Source organism: Podarcis filfolensis (assembly GCF_964270895.1).
Source record: "Podarcis filfolensis genome assembly, chromosome: 18".
NCBI classification, from domain to species: domain Eukaryota; kingdom Metazoa; phylum Chordata; class Lepidosauria; order Squamata; family Lacertidae; genus Podarcis; species Podarcis filfolensis.
Window position 1 is genome coordinate 6,246,075 of NC_139622.1, and position 15,361 is coordinate 6,261,435.

General features: G+C 45.9%; 2 protein-coding genes across 2 annotated transcripts in view; both read right to left on the reverse strand.

The window, feature by feature from the left end:
• The window catches only part of MAP2K2 (mitogen-activated protein kinase kinase 2), a 42,053-nt gene extending 34,630 nt beyond the window's left edge, over positions 1-7,423 (reverse strand). Inside the window, exon 1 of the mRNA XM_083594770.1 lies at positions 7,065-7,423. Coding sequence (XP_083450896.1) covers positions 7,065-7,162 — 98 coding nt within the window. The 5' untranslated portion in view covers positions 7,163-7,423. The remainder of the gene's footprint in view (positions 1-7,064) is intronic.
• Positions 1-15,361, reverse strand: part of TNFAIP8L1 (TNF alpha induced protein 8 like 1) — a 155,847-nt gene that overhangs the window by 6,188 nt on the left and 134,298 nt on the right. The window lies entirely within an intron of this gene.

Consider the following 15,361-nt stretch of genomic DNA (forward strand, 5'->3'; position numbering starts at 1 on the left):
TGGCTCCCCATTTGTGGAGTGCTCTTCCTAGGGAAGCTCACCTTCATTACGTATCTTTAGGCACTAGGCAAAGAGTCCCTTTCTCCCAGGCCTTTGATAAATTAAACCACCTATGGCCTTTTAACTGCCCTTTGCTCCTTGGATGAAGGGCGGTATAGAAATTTAAGAAATAATAAACAAATAAAATAAGGCTCTACAAGGTATTCTACATCAACTGGCAGCAGCTCTCCATGGTAATATTTCCTATTTCTACTTGGAAGGATCAGGTGTAGTACTCAGGATACTCAACATACAAAGCATGTGCTCTACCACTGAACCATGTCCTCAGAGCAAACACCACTAAATACAGAGGGACCAGTGTCAGAAACTTGATATAGACTCTAATCACCAAATGACACCTTAAACCTAGGTGACGGTCGCCATAATGGAATGTCTAGTCGCTTTTTTTCCTTTTAAAAAGGTAAAGGTACCCCTGCCCGGACGGGCCAGTTGTGTCCGACTCTAGGGTTGTGCGCCCATCTCACTTAAGAGGCCGGGGGCCAGCGCTGTCCGGAGACACTTCCGGGTCACGTGGCCAGCGTGACGAAGCTGCTCTGGCGAGCCAGCACCAGTGCAGCACACGGAAACGCTGTTTACCTTCCCGCTATAAAGTGGTACCTATTTATCTACTTGCACTTAGGGGTGCTTTCGAACTGCTAGGTGGGCAGGAGCTGGGACCGAAAGACGGGAGCTCACCCCACCGCGGGGATTCGAACCGCCGACCATGCGATCAGCAAGTCCTAGGCACTGAGGTTTTACCCACAGCGCCACCCGCGTCCCTTTTTTTTCCCTTTTACAATCAAGTTATTTGTTGTTGTTGTTAATTTCATTTCTATACCGCTTTATAGTTTACAGAACAAATCTTAAAGTGGTTGACGACACAGTAAAACATCAAATAAAACCACCCAAAATACAACAAGCCTCAAGGAAAATATTTCAGAGCCTTCTCTAAGGCACATGTTGCTTTCCCCAGTTCCCAACCTGGCATCCGGAGATCTCCATGTGGTCACAATTGGACTCATGCCAGTCACAAAACACACCTGGCGCTTGGCTAGTTTCTAACACTGTGTGAGACACACCTCTAAGAAAGAATGTGTAAAATTACACTGTTAAGAAAGCCTTTCTGTTCCAAAAGGCAGAGCAGGGTGCAACTGTGTGTGCCTTATCTGGTTGCTCTCATCAATGCTATTCTTTTGGCTTCACTACTGCTGGCTGTTAAAACTGTAAAATAGATACAGCATTAATGCAAAATGTCCTGGTGGACTTTTAAGAGAGTAGAAAGGCAGTAAATCCATCTTAAAATTAAAATAAACTCCCTCTGCCCCTCTGCCAAAGGAAGAATGGAGAAATGAGAAAGTAGACAGTACATTTCAAGCCAGCCTCCCAGTGGATCCTAGTCATTTGCTCTTAGGTTATCTGTTCCTGTACATTTTTCATGTCCTCTTGCAACTTACATAAAAGACTTGCTGGTTTAAGCGTTACATTACCTTAATTCTCAGCACTCCCCACTGTGTTACCTTCTAACCCCATCCCTGCAAGGTACCCATCTATCCAGATCTTTTAACACCACTCCCTCTTCAATCTGAGCCACCCTTCCCAGAGGGCTATACTGGGCCTCTCACACATCTCTCTACACCTCTACAAATGAACTCCATGACACCCTTTTAACCACAACCTTTCCTAAGAAACCAACTTACAACTAGGTCATACCATTGCTCTGTTTTTGACTGCAGCCACTGACAGAGGCTCTCCAGAATTTCAGACAGGGGACATTCCCAGCCTCACTTGGGGATGCTGGGGACTGAACTGTCCTACTTGGCGATGCAGCTCCTGCCGTCTCTTAGCCAACACAACCACTCCATTCTCTTCCCCACACTTTCTTCCTCGTGTGAATTTGCTCCTTCAAACGTTTAATCAGAGAACTGTAGCGCTGGACGGGACCCCCAAGGGCCTTCCAGTTCAATGCAATGAAAGGAATCCTGTCCCTGGGTGGGCACAAACCACCAACCTTCTGGTTTAACAGCCAGATGCCCTGACCCATTGTGACCTGGGAGACCTGGATCAGAGAGGATGCTTGCCTGGAACAATAAACTCTCATAAAGAAAACCTCTTCCAGCTCCCCTCCTTCCATTCACTGCCTTCCCTTCTGCCTTAGTTCTGTTAACATGCAACCCACCCCCCAAACTATTCAGGAACACATGCCATTTCAACACCAGTGGCACTAAGAATAGGTGCCCTTTAAACGCCAATCATCATTCAACCCAAACCCTGGTCTCTTCCATATATGGATTCCTCTTTAAGGCTGCGATCCTATACACTTACTTGGGAATACGTCCAACTGAATATAGCGCAAACATCTCTCTCCCAGATGCCCCTCCCTGGTTCACTGCCTCAGCTGCTTTCCCCCACCCTCATGTACTTTAACACTTTAAGACCCATCTCAACCTACAGTGGATGCTTGGGGGTTGCGAACGTGATCCGTGCGGGAGGCGGGTTCGCAACCCGCAGCGCCGCGTCTGCGCGGCTCACAATTCGGCGCTTCTGCGCATGCGCAAAGCGTGATTTAGCACTTCTGCGCCAAAACCCAGAAGTAACCCGTTTAGGTACTTCCGGGTTAGCCGCAGTGCGCAACCCGAAAACACACAACCTGAAGTGTCTGTAACCCGAGGTATGACTGTATTATCAATGCTACTAACAAAAAGTTTCCCTCCAACCCCCACATATAGATATTTCCCCCTCTGTCTCTTCTAGTTGCACCTGCTCATTAATCGTCTCCTCTTACATTCCACAGCCATCCCAACACCGCTAATAACAATCCCATCTCAAGCCCCTCCAATCGTTGATGTCCCTTTCCAGACCACCTGCCCACATGGACCCCCCTTCACATGTGTTAATGCCCCCGCCTCCCAGCTGCTCTTCTTGCTCCATTATTCAACATCTAGCTCAGTAATAATAACACCCTTGACAGTAAAAAAAATAAAAATTGCTTTGTATGATTCATCTTTTTTTGTAATTTTATGTGCACTACTAAGAAGAGTTAAAGATTAAGCAGTCACTTTGCAGTACTGTAAATGAAATTGCAACCTTTCAAAGCCCCCTTCATCCGCTCTTGCCCAGATCTCCTTCTTCCTTCCATAAATGGAATCCCCTTTTAAAGTCACATGCTCTTAAGAGACATACTTCTCCTTTCCAGCTGCCTACCTTAATAAAGTATTGTTATTGAGTTGTATCCAGTGACAGCCCTACTCAGAGTAGACCCATTGAAAATAATAGGCATGGCTACCTTAGGTTTATTCATTTCAACGGGTCTACCCTGAGTAGGGCTTAAGTTGCATGCAACCCACTGATAACACGAATACTACTTACATGGCCCAAGGCTCCAAAAGCTCTTCCCATATGAACTGACCTGGACCTTGTGATTGTTATCTTAGGAAGTCTGGAGCACAACCGAATGGGGACTTTTCATTGGTGGCTCCCCACTTGTGGAACGCTCTCCCCAGAGATGCTTGCCTGGTGCCATCATGAAATAGCTTTAGGCGCAAGGCAAAAAAACATTTCCTTTTTGCCAGGCGTTTGGCCTCCTTGAGTGAGTGGGATGTTTCAATCTTGCCTTTTAACAATAGGGATGGTCTTTTAGATGTTTTTGTGTTGTGTGTGTTTGTTTGCTTACATAATGTCAGTCGCTTTGAGTTGCCTCAGTAAAAAAGCAACCAGTAAATAAAAAATAAAATAAAATAAATACCGTATTTTTTGCTCTATAAGACTCACTTTTTCACTCCTAAAAAGTAAGGGGGAATGTGTGCGCGTCTTATGGAGCGAATGCAGGCTGCGCAGCTGTAACAGAAGCCAGAACAGCAAGACGGATTGCTGCTTTCACTGCGCAGCGATCCCTCTTGTTGTTCTGGCTTCTGAGATTTAGAATATTCTTTTTCTTGTTTTCCTCCTCCAAAAACTAGGTGCGTCTTGTGGTCTGGTGCATCTTATAGAGCGAAAAATACGGTACCTAGAGTTTGGGACCCAAAGGCCTACAAGCAATTTACAACAACACATTTAAAAACATAAACACAAACACACCAGGCCATTAGTGTTTAAAGCCCTAAACTCCTCAAATACTTGAACGATCGCCTCCTTCCCGACGGACCTATTGGGTCCTAAGACTGGCAGAGGGTGCCCCCTTGATTACTCCTCTGCCCTCAGAAGCTCAAGGTGGTGGCAACAGGCAGGAGATGGCATTTTCTGTGCAAACCCCTCCCAAGCTGTGCAACTCTTGAGGGGCGTGTGGCAACTTCACTTTAGTTGTTCTTATTTTTATCTGTAAGATGCCTTGAGTTCCTTGTCGGTGAAAAGGGTGGAGATAATAAGCTTTATTATTATTATTATTATTATTATTATTATTATTATTATTATTATACATTCCCCTCTCGGTTTTAACATGATTCTCAGATACAGAAATTCAATTCAATTCAATTATTTATTGATTAATCAATCAATCCATGTGGCAGAGGACAGCAGCGGTGGTTGTCTGTTTGGGTTGCCCTAAGCAGCCGACAAATTCAGCAAGTAATCATAACAATATAGTTTTCGGGAAACGCTGAAGCCTCACCTCTTCCGACCCAGCTTTTGGCACCCGAGGTACGTATTTATAAAGACATGCCTTCTTTCTGAGATTGCTATGTTGTTTTAAAACATTGTGCAACATTGTGCTTTTCATCTTAGTGCTGTCTTTTAGTTGCTGTAACCAGCCCCAGGACCTTAAAGGGAAGGGCGGATGATAATAATAATAATTATTATTATTCCCACAAGCGCCCACCCTTCCTCCCTCAGTCTAACACCCCCACACCCTTTATTCCCTTTCCTAGACCTCCTCTTCCCCACCTCTGCATCCCCACACCCTACTTTTATATGTATTTTATATGTATTTCTTCCCATGATCGCAAGCCACTTTTAAAAAAACCCCACACACAACACCTTTTGTAACGTTGTGTGTTTTCGTGGAAGTGTTATGCTTTTCAGTTGCTGTAACCTGCCCTGAGACCATACAGGGGAAGGGTGGGCAATTATTATTATTTACTATACAGTATTTCTATGCCTTCATCCTAGACCACGGGGCGCTTTGCAATATATACATATAACACATACCCTAGCAAATCACAAAAACAATTACACCCCCCTCCGAAAAAAGACCCCAACCACTTTAAACAGATGATTTGATGAGCCAAAGGTTGTGGGAGAATCCTAGAATTGTAGAGTTGGAAGGGTCACCCAGCCAAACCCTCTGCAATGCCGGAATGAAGAGGAATGTTTTTGGCTGGCACCTAAATATATGCAGAGAGCCTCTCTGGGAACAGCATCCCACAAGCTATTATTATTATTACTAATAATAAGTCAGTCTAATCTCCCCTCCCCCACGCCCCTGCCTTAATAATAATAATTCAGTCTAACACCCTCTCCCCCCACACCTTGCCATAATAATAATTCAGTATAACATCCCTCCCCCGCCTTAATAATAATAATTCAGTCTAACACCCCTCCCCTGCCTTAATAATAATAAATCAGTATAACACCCCTCCCCCTGCTTTAATAATAATAATGATAATAATAAATCAGTATAACACCCCTCCCCCTGCCTTAATAATAATAAATCAGTATAACACCCCTCCCCTGCTTTAATAATAATAGTAATTCAGTATAACACCCCTCCTCCTGCTTTAATAACAACAATAATAATTCAGTATAACACCCCCTCCCCCGGCTTAATAATAATAATAATAATAATTCAGTATAACACCCCCTCCCCGTGCCTTAATAATAATAATAATAATAATTCAGTATAACACCCCCTCCCCGTGCCTTAATAATAATAATAATAATAATTCAGTATAACACCCCCTCCCCCGCCTTAATAATAATAATAATAATAATAATTCAGTATAACACCCCCTCCCCTGCCTTAATAATATTTCAGTCTTACACCCCCTCCCCCCACACCGTGCCTTAATAATAATAATTCAGTATAACACCCCCTCCCCGTGCCTTAATAATAATAATAATTCAGTATCACCCCCTCCCCGTGCCTTAATAATAATAATAATAATAATTCAGTATAACACCCCCTCCCCCGCCTTAATAATAATAATAATAATAATAATTCAGTATAACACCCCCTCCCCTGCCTTAATAATATTTCAGTCTTACACCCCCTCCCCCCACACCGTGCCTTAATAATAATAATTCAGTATAACACCTCCCTGCTTAAACAATAATATTTCAGTATAACACCCCCTCCCCATGCCTTAATAATAATAATAATAATAATAATAATAATAATTCAGTATAACACCCCCTCCCCCTGCCTTAGTAATAATAATAATTCAATCTAACACCCCCTCCCCGTGCCTTAATAATAATAATAATAATAATAATAATAATTCAGTATAACACCCCTCCCCCTGCCTTAGTAATAATAATTCAATCTAACACACCCTCCCCGTGCCTTAATAATAATAATAATAATAATAATAATAATTCAGTATAACACCCCTCCCCCTGCCTTAGTAATAATAATTATTCAATCTAACACCCCCTCCCCGTGCCTTAATAATAATAATAATAATAATAATTCAGTATAACACCCCTCCCCCTGCCTTAGTAATAATAATTCAATCTAACACACCCTCCCCGTGCCTTAATAATAATAATAATAATAATAATAATTCAGTATAACACCCCTCCCCCTGCCTTAGTAATAATAATTATTCAATCTAACACCCCCTCCCCGTGCCTTAATAATAATAATAATAATAATAATTCAGTATAACACCCCCTCCCCGTGCCTTAATAATAATAATATTTCAGTATAACACCCCCTCCCCCTGCCTTAGTAATAATAATAATTCAGTCTAACCCCCCTCCCCCCCTTTCCTAGACCTCCCCTCGCCCCCTTCCGCCTCCCGGCCCCACTTCCAAAGGCCTCCGCCCCTCGGAGACCCCTCCCGCTTCCCTCCCCGCCCCCGCCCCGCACTCACTCGGAGCCGTCGCCCTCCCCGCCTGTGGGGCTGGGCCCTTCGGCGATGGTCGGGGTGATGTTGAGGGCCGGCGGCACCAGCTTCCTCTTGGCCGGCATGGCGGCGGCGGCGGCGGCGGCGGCGGCCTTCTTCCTCAGCGAGGGCCTCGCCTCAGTCGCGGCGTCGCCGTCGTCATCCCCCGGCTCGGCGAGCTACGCGAGGCCGAGGCTGCGCGTGAGGCCTACCTGCGCTCCCAAGCCCGGCCCTTCAGGGGAACGCGGAGCTGGGGTGGGAGGGGGAGGAGGAGGGGCGTGGCCAAAGAGAGAGAGGAGGCCGCCCCACCAACACCACACGCCCCATTGGGCGAGCTCCGCCAGCCCTCTCCTCCGATTGGGCGGCGCTGCGGCGCCCCCGGGCCCCATTGGTCGGTTCGGTTCGGCAGCGCACGCGCAGGACGGTGTCCGCCAACGGGATTGGCTGCTGCGTTTGAGGTCGCAACGCCTACCCTTTTCCTTTTTCGTTCCCCCGCCCACAGCCTGCTTTGATTGGTTAGACGGTTATACCCGAAGTCCTAGAACGCGTGCGTGCGTGCGTGCGCGCCGCGGAGTGGTACATGGGACGTACGGCAGGGTCCTGGGAGAAGGCGGCGAAAGGGAAATCTCGCGAGAGCCTACAGGAGAAAGATTGGTTTCGAGACGGGAAAGAGCGGCGCATGCGCGTGGGGAGTGGAGTGGTGGATGGGCGGGAAAGAAAAATGGGCGGGAAAATTATTGGCCGTAGGGGAGATTGACAGAAAGAGAATTATCTCATCTCGGTAATGGCAGGGAAGCAGCCAAAGTCCAAGCACCCAAAACACTTATCAAAGGCCCAACTATGAATAAATAAGAGCACCTCTGAGGCTGTGCAGAGTGCATTTCCCCCTCACCAATGAGTTTCACTGAGGTAACTTTAAGAGGCTGCGTCTTCCCCCAAAGGATTGTGGGAACTGTAGTTTGCCCCACACAGAATGACAGCTCCCAGCAGCTTAGAACAGACTACAGTTCCCAGGATTCCTTGGGGCAGGCCTTGTTTTTTAAAAGTATGGAGGCAAATTTCAATAGGCTTGCTTCGATTATAACTAAGGTCATAGATATATTTTAAGCTCATGGCATCCCTCCTCCCCCAAAATCTCCTGGGAAATGTATTTTATCCATCACAGAACTACAATTCCCAGCACCCTGAGCAAACTACATTTCCCAAGGTTTTCTCCTTGGGGAGAAGTTATGTGCAAATGTAAATGGTCTATTGCTCTGTTTGTGGAGCACAGCAAAACGTGCGGTTTTTGCTGCCAAAAGCTGGAGATCTTTTGCCAAAGTTTGGAGCAAATTGGGTGATGTTGGGATTCTGGGGTGACCCTATGATACCCCTGGGTTTGAGGGTTTATAGTTCCATTTACGGGGCGTTGCAAAACGTGGAGATTTTCCTGCAAAAAGCTGCAAAACTTTTGCCAAACTTTAGCGCCGGTTTCGAGTGAATCGGGCAACGTTGGGTTTTGGGGTGTTAGCTGTGAACCCCACTTTGATGCATCTGCAAAAAGCTGCAAAACCTTTGTCAAAGTTTGGCACCAATTTCAAGTGAATCAGGCGATGTTGGTTTTTGGGGTGTTAGCTACAAACCCCAGTTTGATGCATCAATTACTCCTTTTGTGGGGTGCTGCAAAATGTGCGGCTTTTGCTGCAAAAAGCTGCAAAACTTTTGCCAACCTTTGGCGCCGGTTTCGAGTGAATCGGGCAACGTTGGGTTTTGGGGTGTTAGCTACGAACCCCACTTTGATGCATCAATGACTCCTTTCGTGGGGCACTGCAAAATGTGGGGCTTTTGCTGCAAAAAGCTGCAAAACTTTTGCCAACTTTGTCGCCGGTTCCGAGTGAATCGGGCAACGTTGGGTTTTGGGGTGCTAGCTACGAACCCCACTTTGATGCATCAATGACTCCTTTTGTGGGGCGCTGCAAAATGTGGGGCTTTTGCTGCAAAAAGCTGCAACACCTTTGTCAAAGTTTGGCACCAATTTCAAGTGAATCAGGCGATGTTGGTTTTGGGGGTGTTAGCTACAAACCCCAGCTTGATGCATCAATTACTCCTTTTGTGGGGCGCTGCAAAATGTGGGGCTTTTGCTGCAAAAAGCTGCAAAACTTTTGCCAACCTTTGGCGCCGGTTTCGAGTGAATCGGGCAACGTTGGGTTTTGGGGTGTTAGCTACGAACCCCAGTTTGATGCATCAATGACTCCTTTTGTGGGGCACTGCAAAATGTGGGGCTTTTGCTGCAAAAAGCTGCAAAACCTTTGTCAAAGTTTGGCACCAATTTCAAGTGAATCAGGCGATGTTGGTTTTTGGGGTGTTAGCTACAAACCCCAGCTTGATGCATCAATTACTCCTTTTGTGGGGCGCTGCAAAATGTGCGGCTTTTGCTGCAAAAAGCTGCAAAACTTTTGCCAACCTTTGGCGCCAGTTTCGAGTGAATCGGGCAACGTTGGGTTTTGGGGTGTTAGCTACGAACCCCACTTTGATGCATCAATGACTCCTTTTGTGGGGCGCTGCAAAATGTGGGGCTTTTGCTGCAAAAAGCTGCAAAACCTTTGTCAAAGTTTGGCGCCAATTTCAAGTGAATCAGGCTATGTTGGTTTTTGGGGTGATAGCTACAAACCCCAGGTTGATGCATCAATTACTCCTTTTGTGGGGTGCTGCAAAATGTGCGGCTTTTGCTGCAAAAAGCTGCAAAACTTTTGCCAACCTTTGGCGCCGGTTTCGAGTGAATCGGGCAACATTGGGTTTTGGGGTGTTAGCTGTGAACCCCAGTTTGATGCGTCAATGACTCCTTTTGTGGGGCGCTGCAAAATGTGGGGCTTTTGCTGCAAAAAGCTGCAAAACCTTTGTCAAAGTTTGGCGCCAATTTCAAGTGAATCAGGCGATGTTGGTTTTTGGGGTGTTAGCTACAAACCCCAGCTTGATGCATCAATTACTCCTTTTGTGGGGCGCTGCAAAATGTGGGGCTTTTGCTGTAAAAAGCTGCAAAACGTTTGTCAAAGTCTGGCGCCGATTTCGAGTGAATCAGGCAACATTGGGTTTTGGGGTGTTAGCTGTGAACCTCAGTTTGATGCATCAATGACTCCTTTTGTGGGGCACTGCAAAATGTGGGGCTTTTGCTGCAAAGCACTGCAAAACTTTGGGAGGAGTATGTAGTTATCTTCCACTGTACTTGGGGGCAGCAGGTTAGCAATAGGGGGCACAGTTGTAACAAACGAAAATCTGCCCTTATTCCCTTATGGTGACACAAGAGCCCTTATAGAGTCCTTTGTAGGTTCTCCATCGGTCGGAGAAAATAACAGAGGCCAACCAGAGAATATTGAGAAGCAAAGCAGCTCGTAAGCCTGATCTTTATTGAACTGTTGCAACAGGGTGGCCCCTTCACACGCAGGAGAAGGAGGAGGACCCAGAACCAAGGTGTGCCCGCCCTTATATAGACATTTTAAATTGCCCACCCTGGAGTCCAAGACCACCCCCAGAAACATCATACATACATCACAAAAAGGTGCTGCTGAATTGCAACTCATTACCAAACTTAAAACCATGGAGAGACCTGGTCTGAACAAAGACATTGGATTCTTATCTCATTATACATGACAAAGCCATTTTTCACCTTCTCACCCCTTGCTTTTTCCTGTAAGACCTATTGCAGTCCTTAAGAGTCGTCAACAGGCTCATCACAGCTATCTGCCAATCACCCATTCCCACCACCCTTCTGAGTAATACCCCTCCCCACCTTCTCACTATATAGAAGGATCTGGCAACTTCTGTTTCAGTGTATCTGAAGAAGTGTGCATGCACACGAAAGCTCATACCAAGAACTAACTTAGTTGGTCTTCAAGGTGCTACTGGAAGGAAAAATTTTTTTTTGTTTTGACTATGGCAGACCAACACGGCTACCTATCTGTATCACAAAAAGGGGTGGTCTACAACAGAAATCTGAGTGCTGTTTACCAGAAATCTGTTGTTTACCTCCTGTCTGGCAGGTTACCTATTAATGGTCACTTGATTGGATACCCTGGGGAGCCTGGCCAGTCTTTTGTAATGATAAATACTGTACTTTTCACTCCATGACGCACTTTTTTCCTCCTAGAAAGTAAGGGGAAATATCTGTGCGTCTTATGAAGTGAATGCGTGGTCCCTGGAGCCCAATTGCCCAGGGGTGAAAAGCAGATTGTGCTTTTTTTTTTTTTTTTTAGAAAGAGGGAATGGGGTGTTGAAACAAAGCCGCTTAGCAGCTGATCAGCAAGCGTTCAGGAGGGGAGATAAGGGACTCTAGCGATAAAGGAGGCTGCCACAGCATGAACCACAAAAATCATACATCCACTGTTTCGTTCAGAATATTTTTTTTCTTGGTTTCCTCCTCTAAAAACTAGGTGTGTCTTATGGTCAGGTACATCTTATGGAGCGAAAAATACAGTACTTAGTCACAGACTCACCCTATTCATACACAGACATACCCTTAAGACAGGATTTGTGAATGAAAAGACAAAGGGGAGGCTTTTCCATTTTTCTTGACCTTGCAGAGAAATCATTTGGTCAGTTTGGGAGTCAAAATGATTTCCGGGCTGTTTTCCTGTGCTGCTTCAGACATGTGTTTTATATATTTATGTACGTGTTTGCTTGGTACATTTAGGACATTTATTATACAGTGGTACCTCGCAAGACGAATGCCTCGTAAGACGAAAAACTCGCAAGACGAAAGAGTTTTTCGTTTTTTGAGTTGCTTCGCAAGACGAATTTCCCTATGGGCTTGCTTCGCAAGACGAAAACGTCTTGCGAGTTTGTTTCCTTTTTCTTAAAACCGTTAATACCCAGGGAATCCGTGCTTCGCAAGACGAAAAATTCGCAAAACAAAAAAACTCGCAGAACGAATTAATTTCGTCTTGCGAGGTACCACTGTATATATATATATAAGACCTTATTTGTTTTATTTCACAAGGAAGGCCACATGTCAATCTGTTCCTTCCCCGCACCTCAGCATCTGCCGCCTGAGGCGGCTGCTTCCCTCTGCCTCATCATAGGGCCGGCTCTGGCCTCCATTCAACAGTCCGAAATTACCAACAAGGCATTCTGAGGGAAATTGCAGTGTATTTGCCATAAGAAGCATCTTGCCTGCTGCATTCTGTTCTTTCCTCTTGTTTTTTACCTCCTCACCCATCTGCCAAGGCGTGTGCATGGCTCCCGGTCCCCATGACAGCCAAAAACCTCTCAGCCGCCTAAAAATAGGAAGAACAGAATGAACATTTCGCACTTGTCCCCTGCAAAATGCAATACTGGATTTGCTAACAGATTGGCTAGCTGGTGAGCATGCACAAATGTGCCCTCGGTATAAGAGAGAGACAGGTTGTTGTTGTTTAGTCGTGTCCGCCTCTTTGTGACCCCCTGGACCAGAGCACGCCAGGCACACCAGGAGACTCTTGAGAGTCCCATGGACTGCAAGAAGATCAAATCTCTCCATTCTTAAGAAAATCAGCCCTGAGTGCTCACTGGAAGGACAGATCCTGAAGCTGAGACTCCAATACATTGGCCACCTCATGAGAAGAGAAGACTCCCTGGAAAAGACCCTGATGTTGGGAAAGATGGAGGGCACAAGGAGAAGGGGACGACAGAGGACGAGATGGTGGGACAGTGTTCTCGAAGCTACCAGCATGAGTTTGACCAAACTGCGGGAGGCAGTGGAAGACAGGAGTGTCTGGCGTGCTCTGGTCCAGGGGGTCACGAAGAGGCGGACACGGCTAAACGGCTAAACAACAACAACATTGGAAAGACTATTGAAGGCAGCAGAGATATGAGATGATCAGAGCCCCCCCCCCCCGGAACTTGAAGCATGGGAAGTCCCAACAAAAAAATTATAATTTAGGCAGAACATTTGGACTATTTGATATGTATTTGTATACAGTGGTACGTCAGGTTACATACGCTTCAGGTTACATACGCTTCAGGGTACAGACTCTGCTAACCCAGAAATAGTGCTTCAGGTTAAGAACTTTGCTTCAGGATGAGAACAGAAATCGTGCTCTGGCGGCGAGGCAGCAGGGGGAGGCCCCATTAGCTACAGTGGTGCTTCAGGTTAAGAACAGTTTCAGGTTAAGAACGGACCTCCGGAACGAATTAAGTACTTAACCCGATGTACCACTGTAATTTGGAACATTCAATGTGATTTGATTGGATTGTTAAAATGGGAAACTTAATAAAAATGATTTAAAAACAAAACAAAACAGGACGCTGGAGTAGATGGGCCATTGAGCTAATCCAGGAGGGCTATTCTTACGTTCTTAACCGCAGGCACATTTTTTTAGCCAGCGCCTGTAGTCAACGAGACGTAGGTCTTTCAAATGTTTGTTATCGCCGTGCTGTTAATATTTAAGCAATGTCAGCTTAACATGCGTAAAAACCCTTCAGGCTCGGAGTGCCCTTTTTCAGATCATCAGGTTCCACAGGTGCCCCTTCTCTCACCAGCGGTTTCCCACCCATCTCACCTGCGGCCATGATCCAAGGTCAAGTCTCCCTGTAATCTCGATCCCTCTTGGAGAACGTCTGCGTAAAGCAGCTCGTGATCAGGGTGTGGCGGGCAGGAGCAAGGGTGCAAGGGGCACCCGGCGTTGTCAGCGCCTGGTTATGCAACTATAATAAAAATAAAACCCACAGACTCCAGGAAGGAGACAGGCTTCTGTTTTTTTATCACTGAATTGGGCTTTTCCAACGAGCGCACAACACCAGAGGAGGTGTAAATAGCAGTGGATGAAGCCACTGAGCCTCTGAAGGGTTGCGGTGACGGCAAAAATAGTCTGTCAATATGGATTTTGTGGCAAGAGGGTAAAACACGGATGGTTAAACACTTCTTTTCTTTTTTTAAATAGACACCTGATGGGACACAGCAGGACAGGGAGGCAAGGGCAGTCTCTTTTCTAGCTGTTTCTTTTATCAGGTCTGTCTTTGAGCCCACAAGTTTTCATTTCTCTCTCTCCTCTCTCTCTAATTTTTATTAGGTTTTCGGTTTTACAATTTAAAAGACTCATTTTTACATCCTTAAGATATCAGTGACTTCCATTCTTCTCTTTCCACGGTTCATTTTACATATCATAATTGCCTGCATATTTTACAGAAACTACAGTGGTACCTCAGGTTAAGTAATTAATTCATTCCAGAGGTCCGTTCTTAACCTGAAACTGTTCTTAACCTGAAGCACCACTTTAGCTAATGGGGCCTCCTGCTGCTGCTGTGCCGCCGGAGCATGATTTCTGTTCTCATCCTGAAGCAAAGTTCTTAACCTGAAGCACTATTTCTGGGTTAGAGGAGTCTGTAACCTGAAGCGTATGTAACCTGAGGTACCACTGTATACCATTCAGTATGGGACACGGGTGGCGCTGTGGGTTAAACCACAAAGCCTAGGACTTGCCAATCAGAAGGTTGGCGGTTCGAACCCCTGCGACGGGGTGAGCTCCCGTTGCTCGGTCCCTGCTCCTGCCAACCTAGCAGTTCGAAAGCACGTCAAAGTGCAAGTAGATAAATAGGTACCGCTCCGGCGGGAAGGTAAACGGCGTTTCCGTGCGCTGCTCTGGTTCGCCAGAAGCGGCTTAGTCATGCTGGCCAAATGACCCAGAAGCTGTACGCCAGCTCCCTCGGCCAGTAAAGCGAGATGAGCGCCGCAACCCCAGAGTCGTTTGCGAATGGACTGAACTGTCAGGGGTCCTTTACCTTTACCTGTCTACATGGCATCTTTTCAATTTGTCATGGCAAAGCTATGACTGGTATGCTGCCCTGATCCAGGGTCCCTCCAGACTGGCGAGCTGAACCTGCAACATGTTCTTGACACCTTAATGGTTTATTCTGCTTTTCTAGTGGTTCTGTGATTCCTTCATTAGTTGTTCTGTGATATATTAGTTTTTCTGCCACTGAGCAACAGCCCTTCCCTTAAAATGTTTCTGCCCGGGAGCTAACCGGGCAACCTTTCACGACAATTGCTAAAAACGTTATAGTGCAAAAGACGCGGGACAAAAACAAACCGGAACATTTGCGGCATAAAAAGTGATGAGATTTCAGCAAGACATTACAGAATCGGCACTGGATGGTAATGAAGCAGCCTCAAACAGTATTAAAAGAGCGGTCTCAGGATCTCTTGGGTATGTGACGGCTGTGATAGGAATTTTGAGGTCTTAGATATATGGTAATGTTCATAAGTGTACCAACCAAGCACGTACATAGATCAGCACAGGAAGACCGACCTGAAGCCATTTTGACTCCTAAACTGA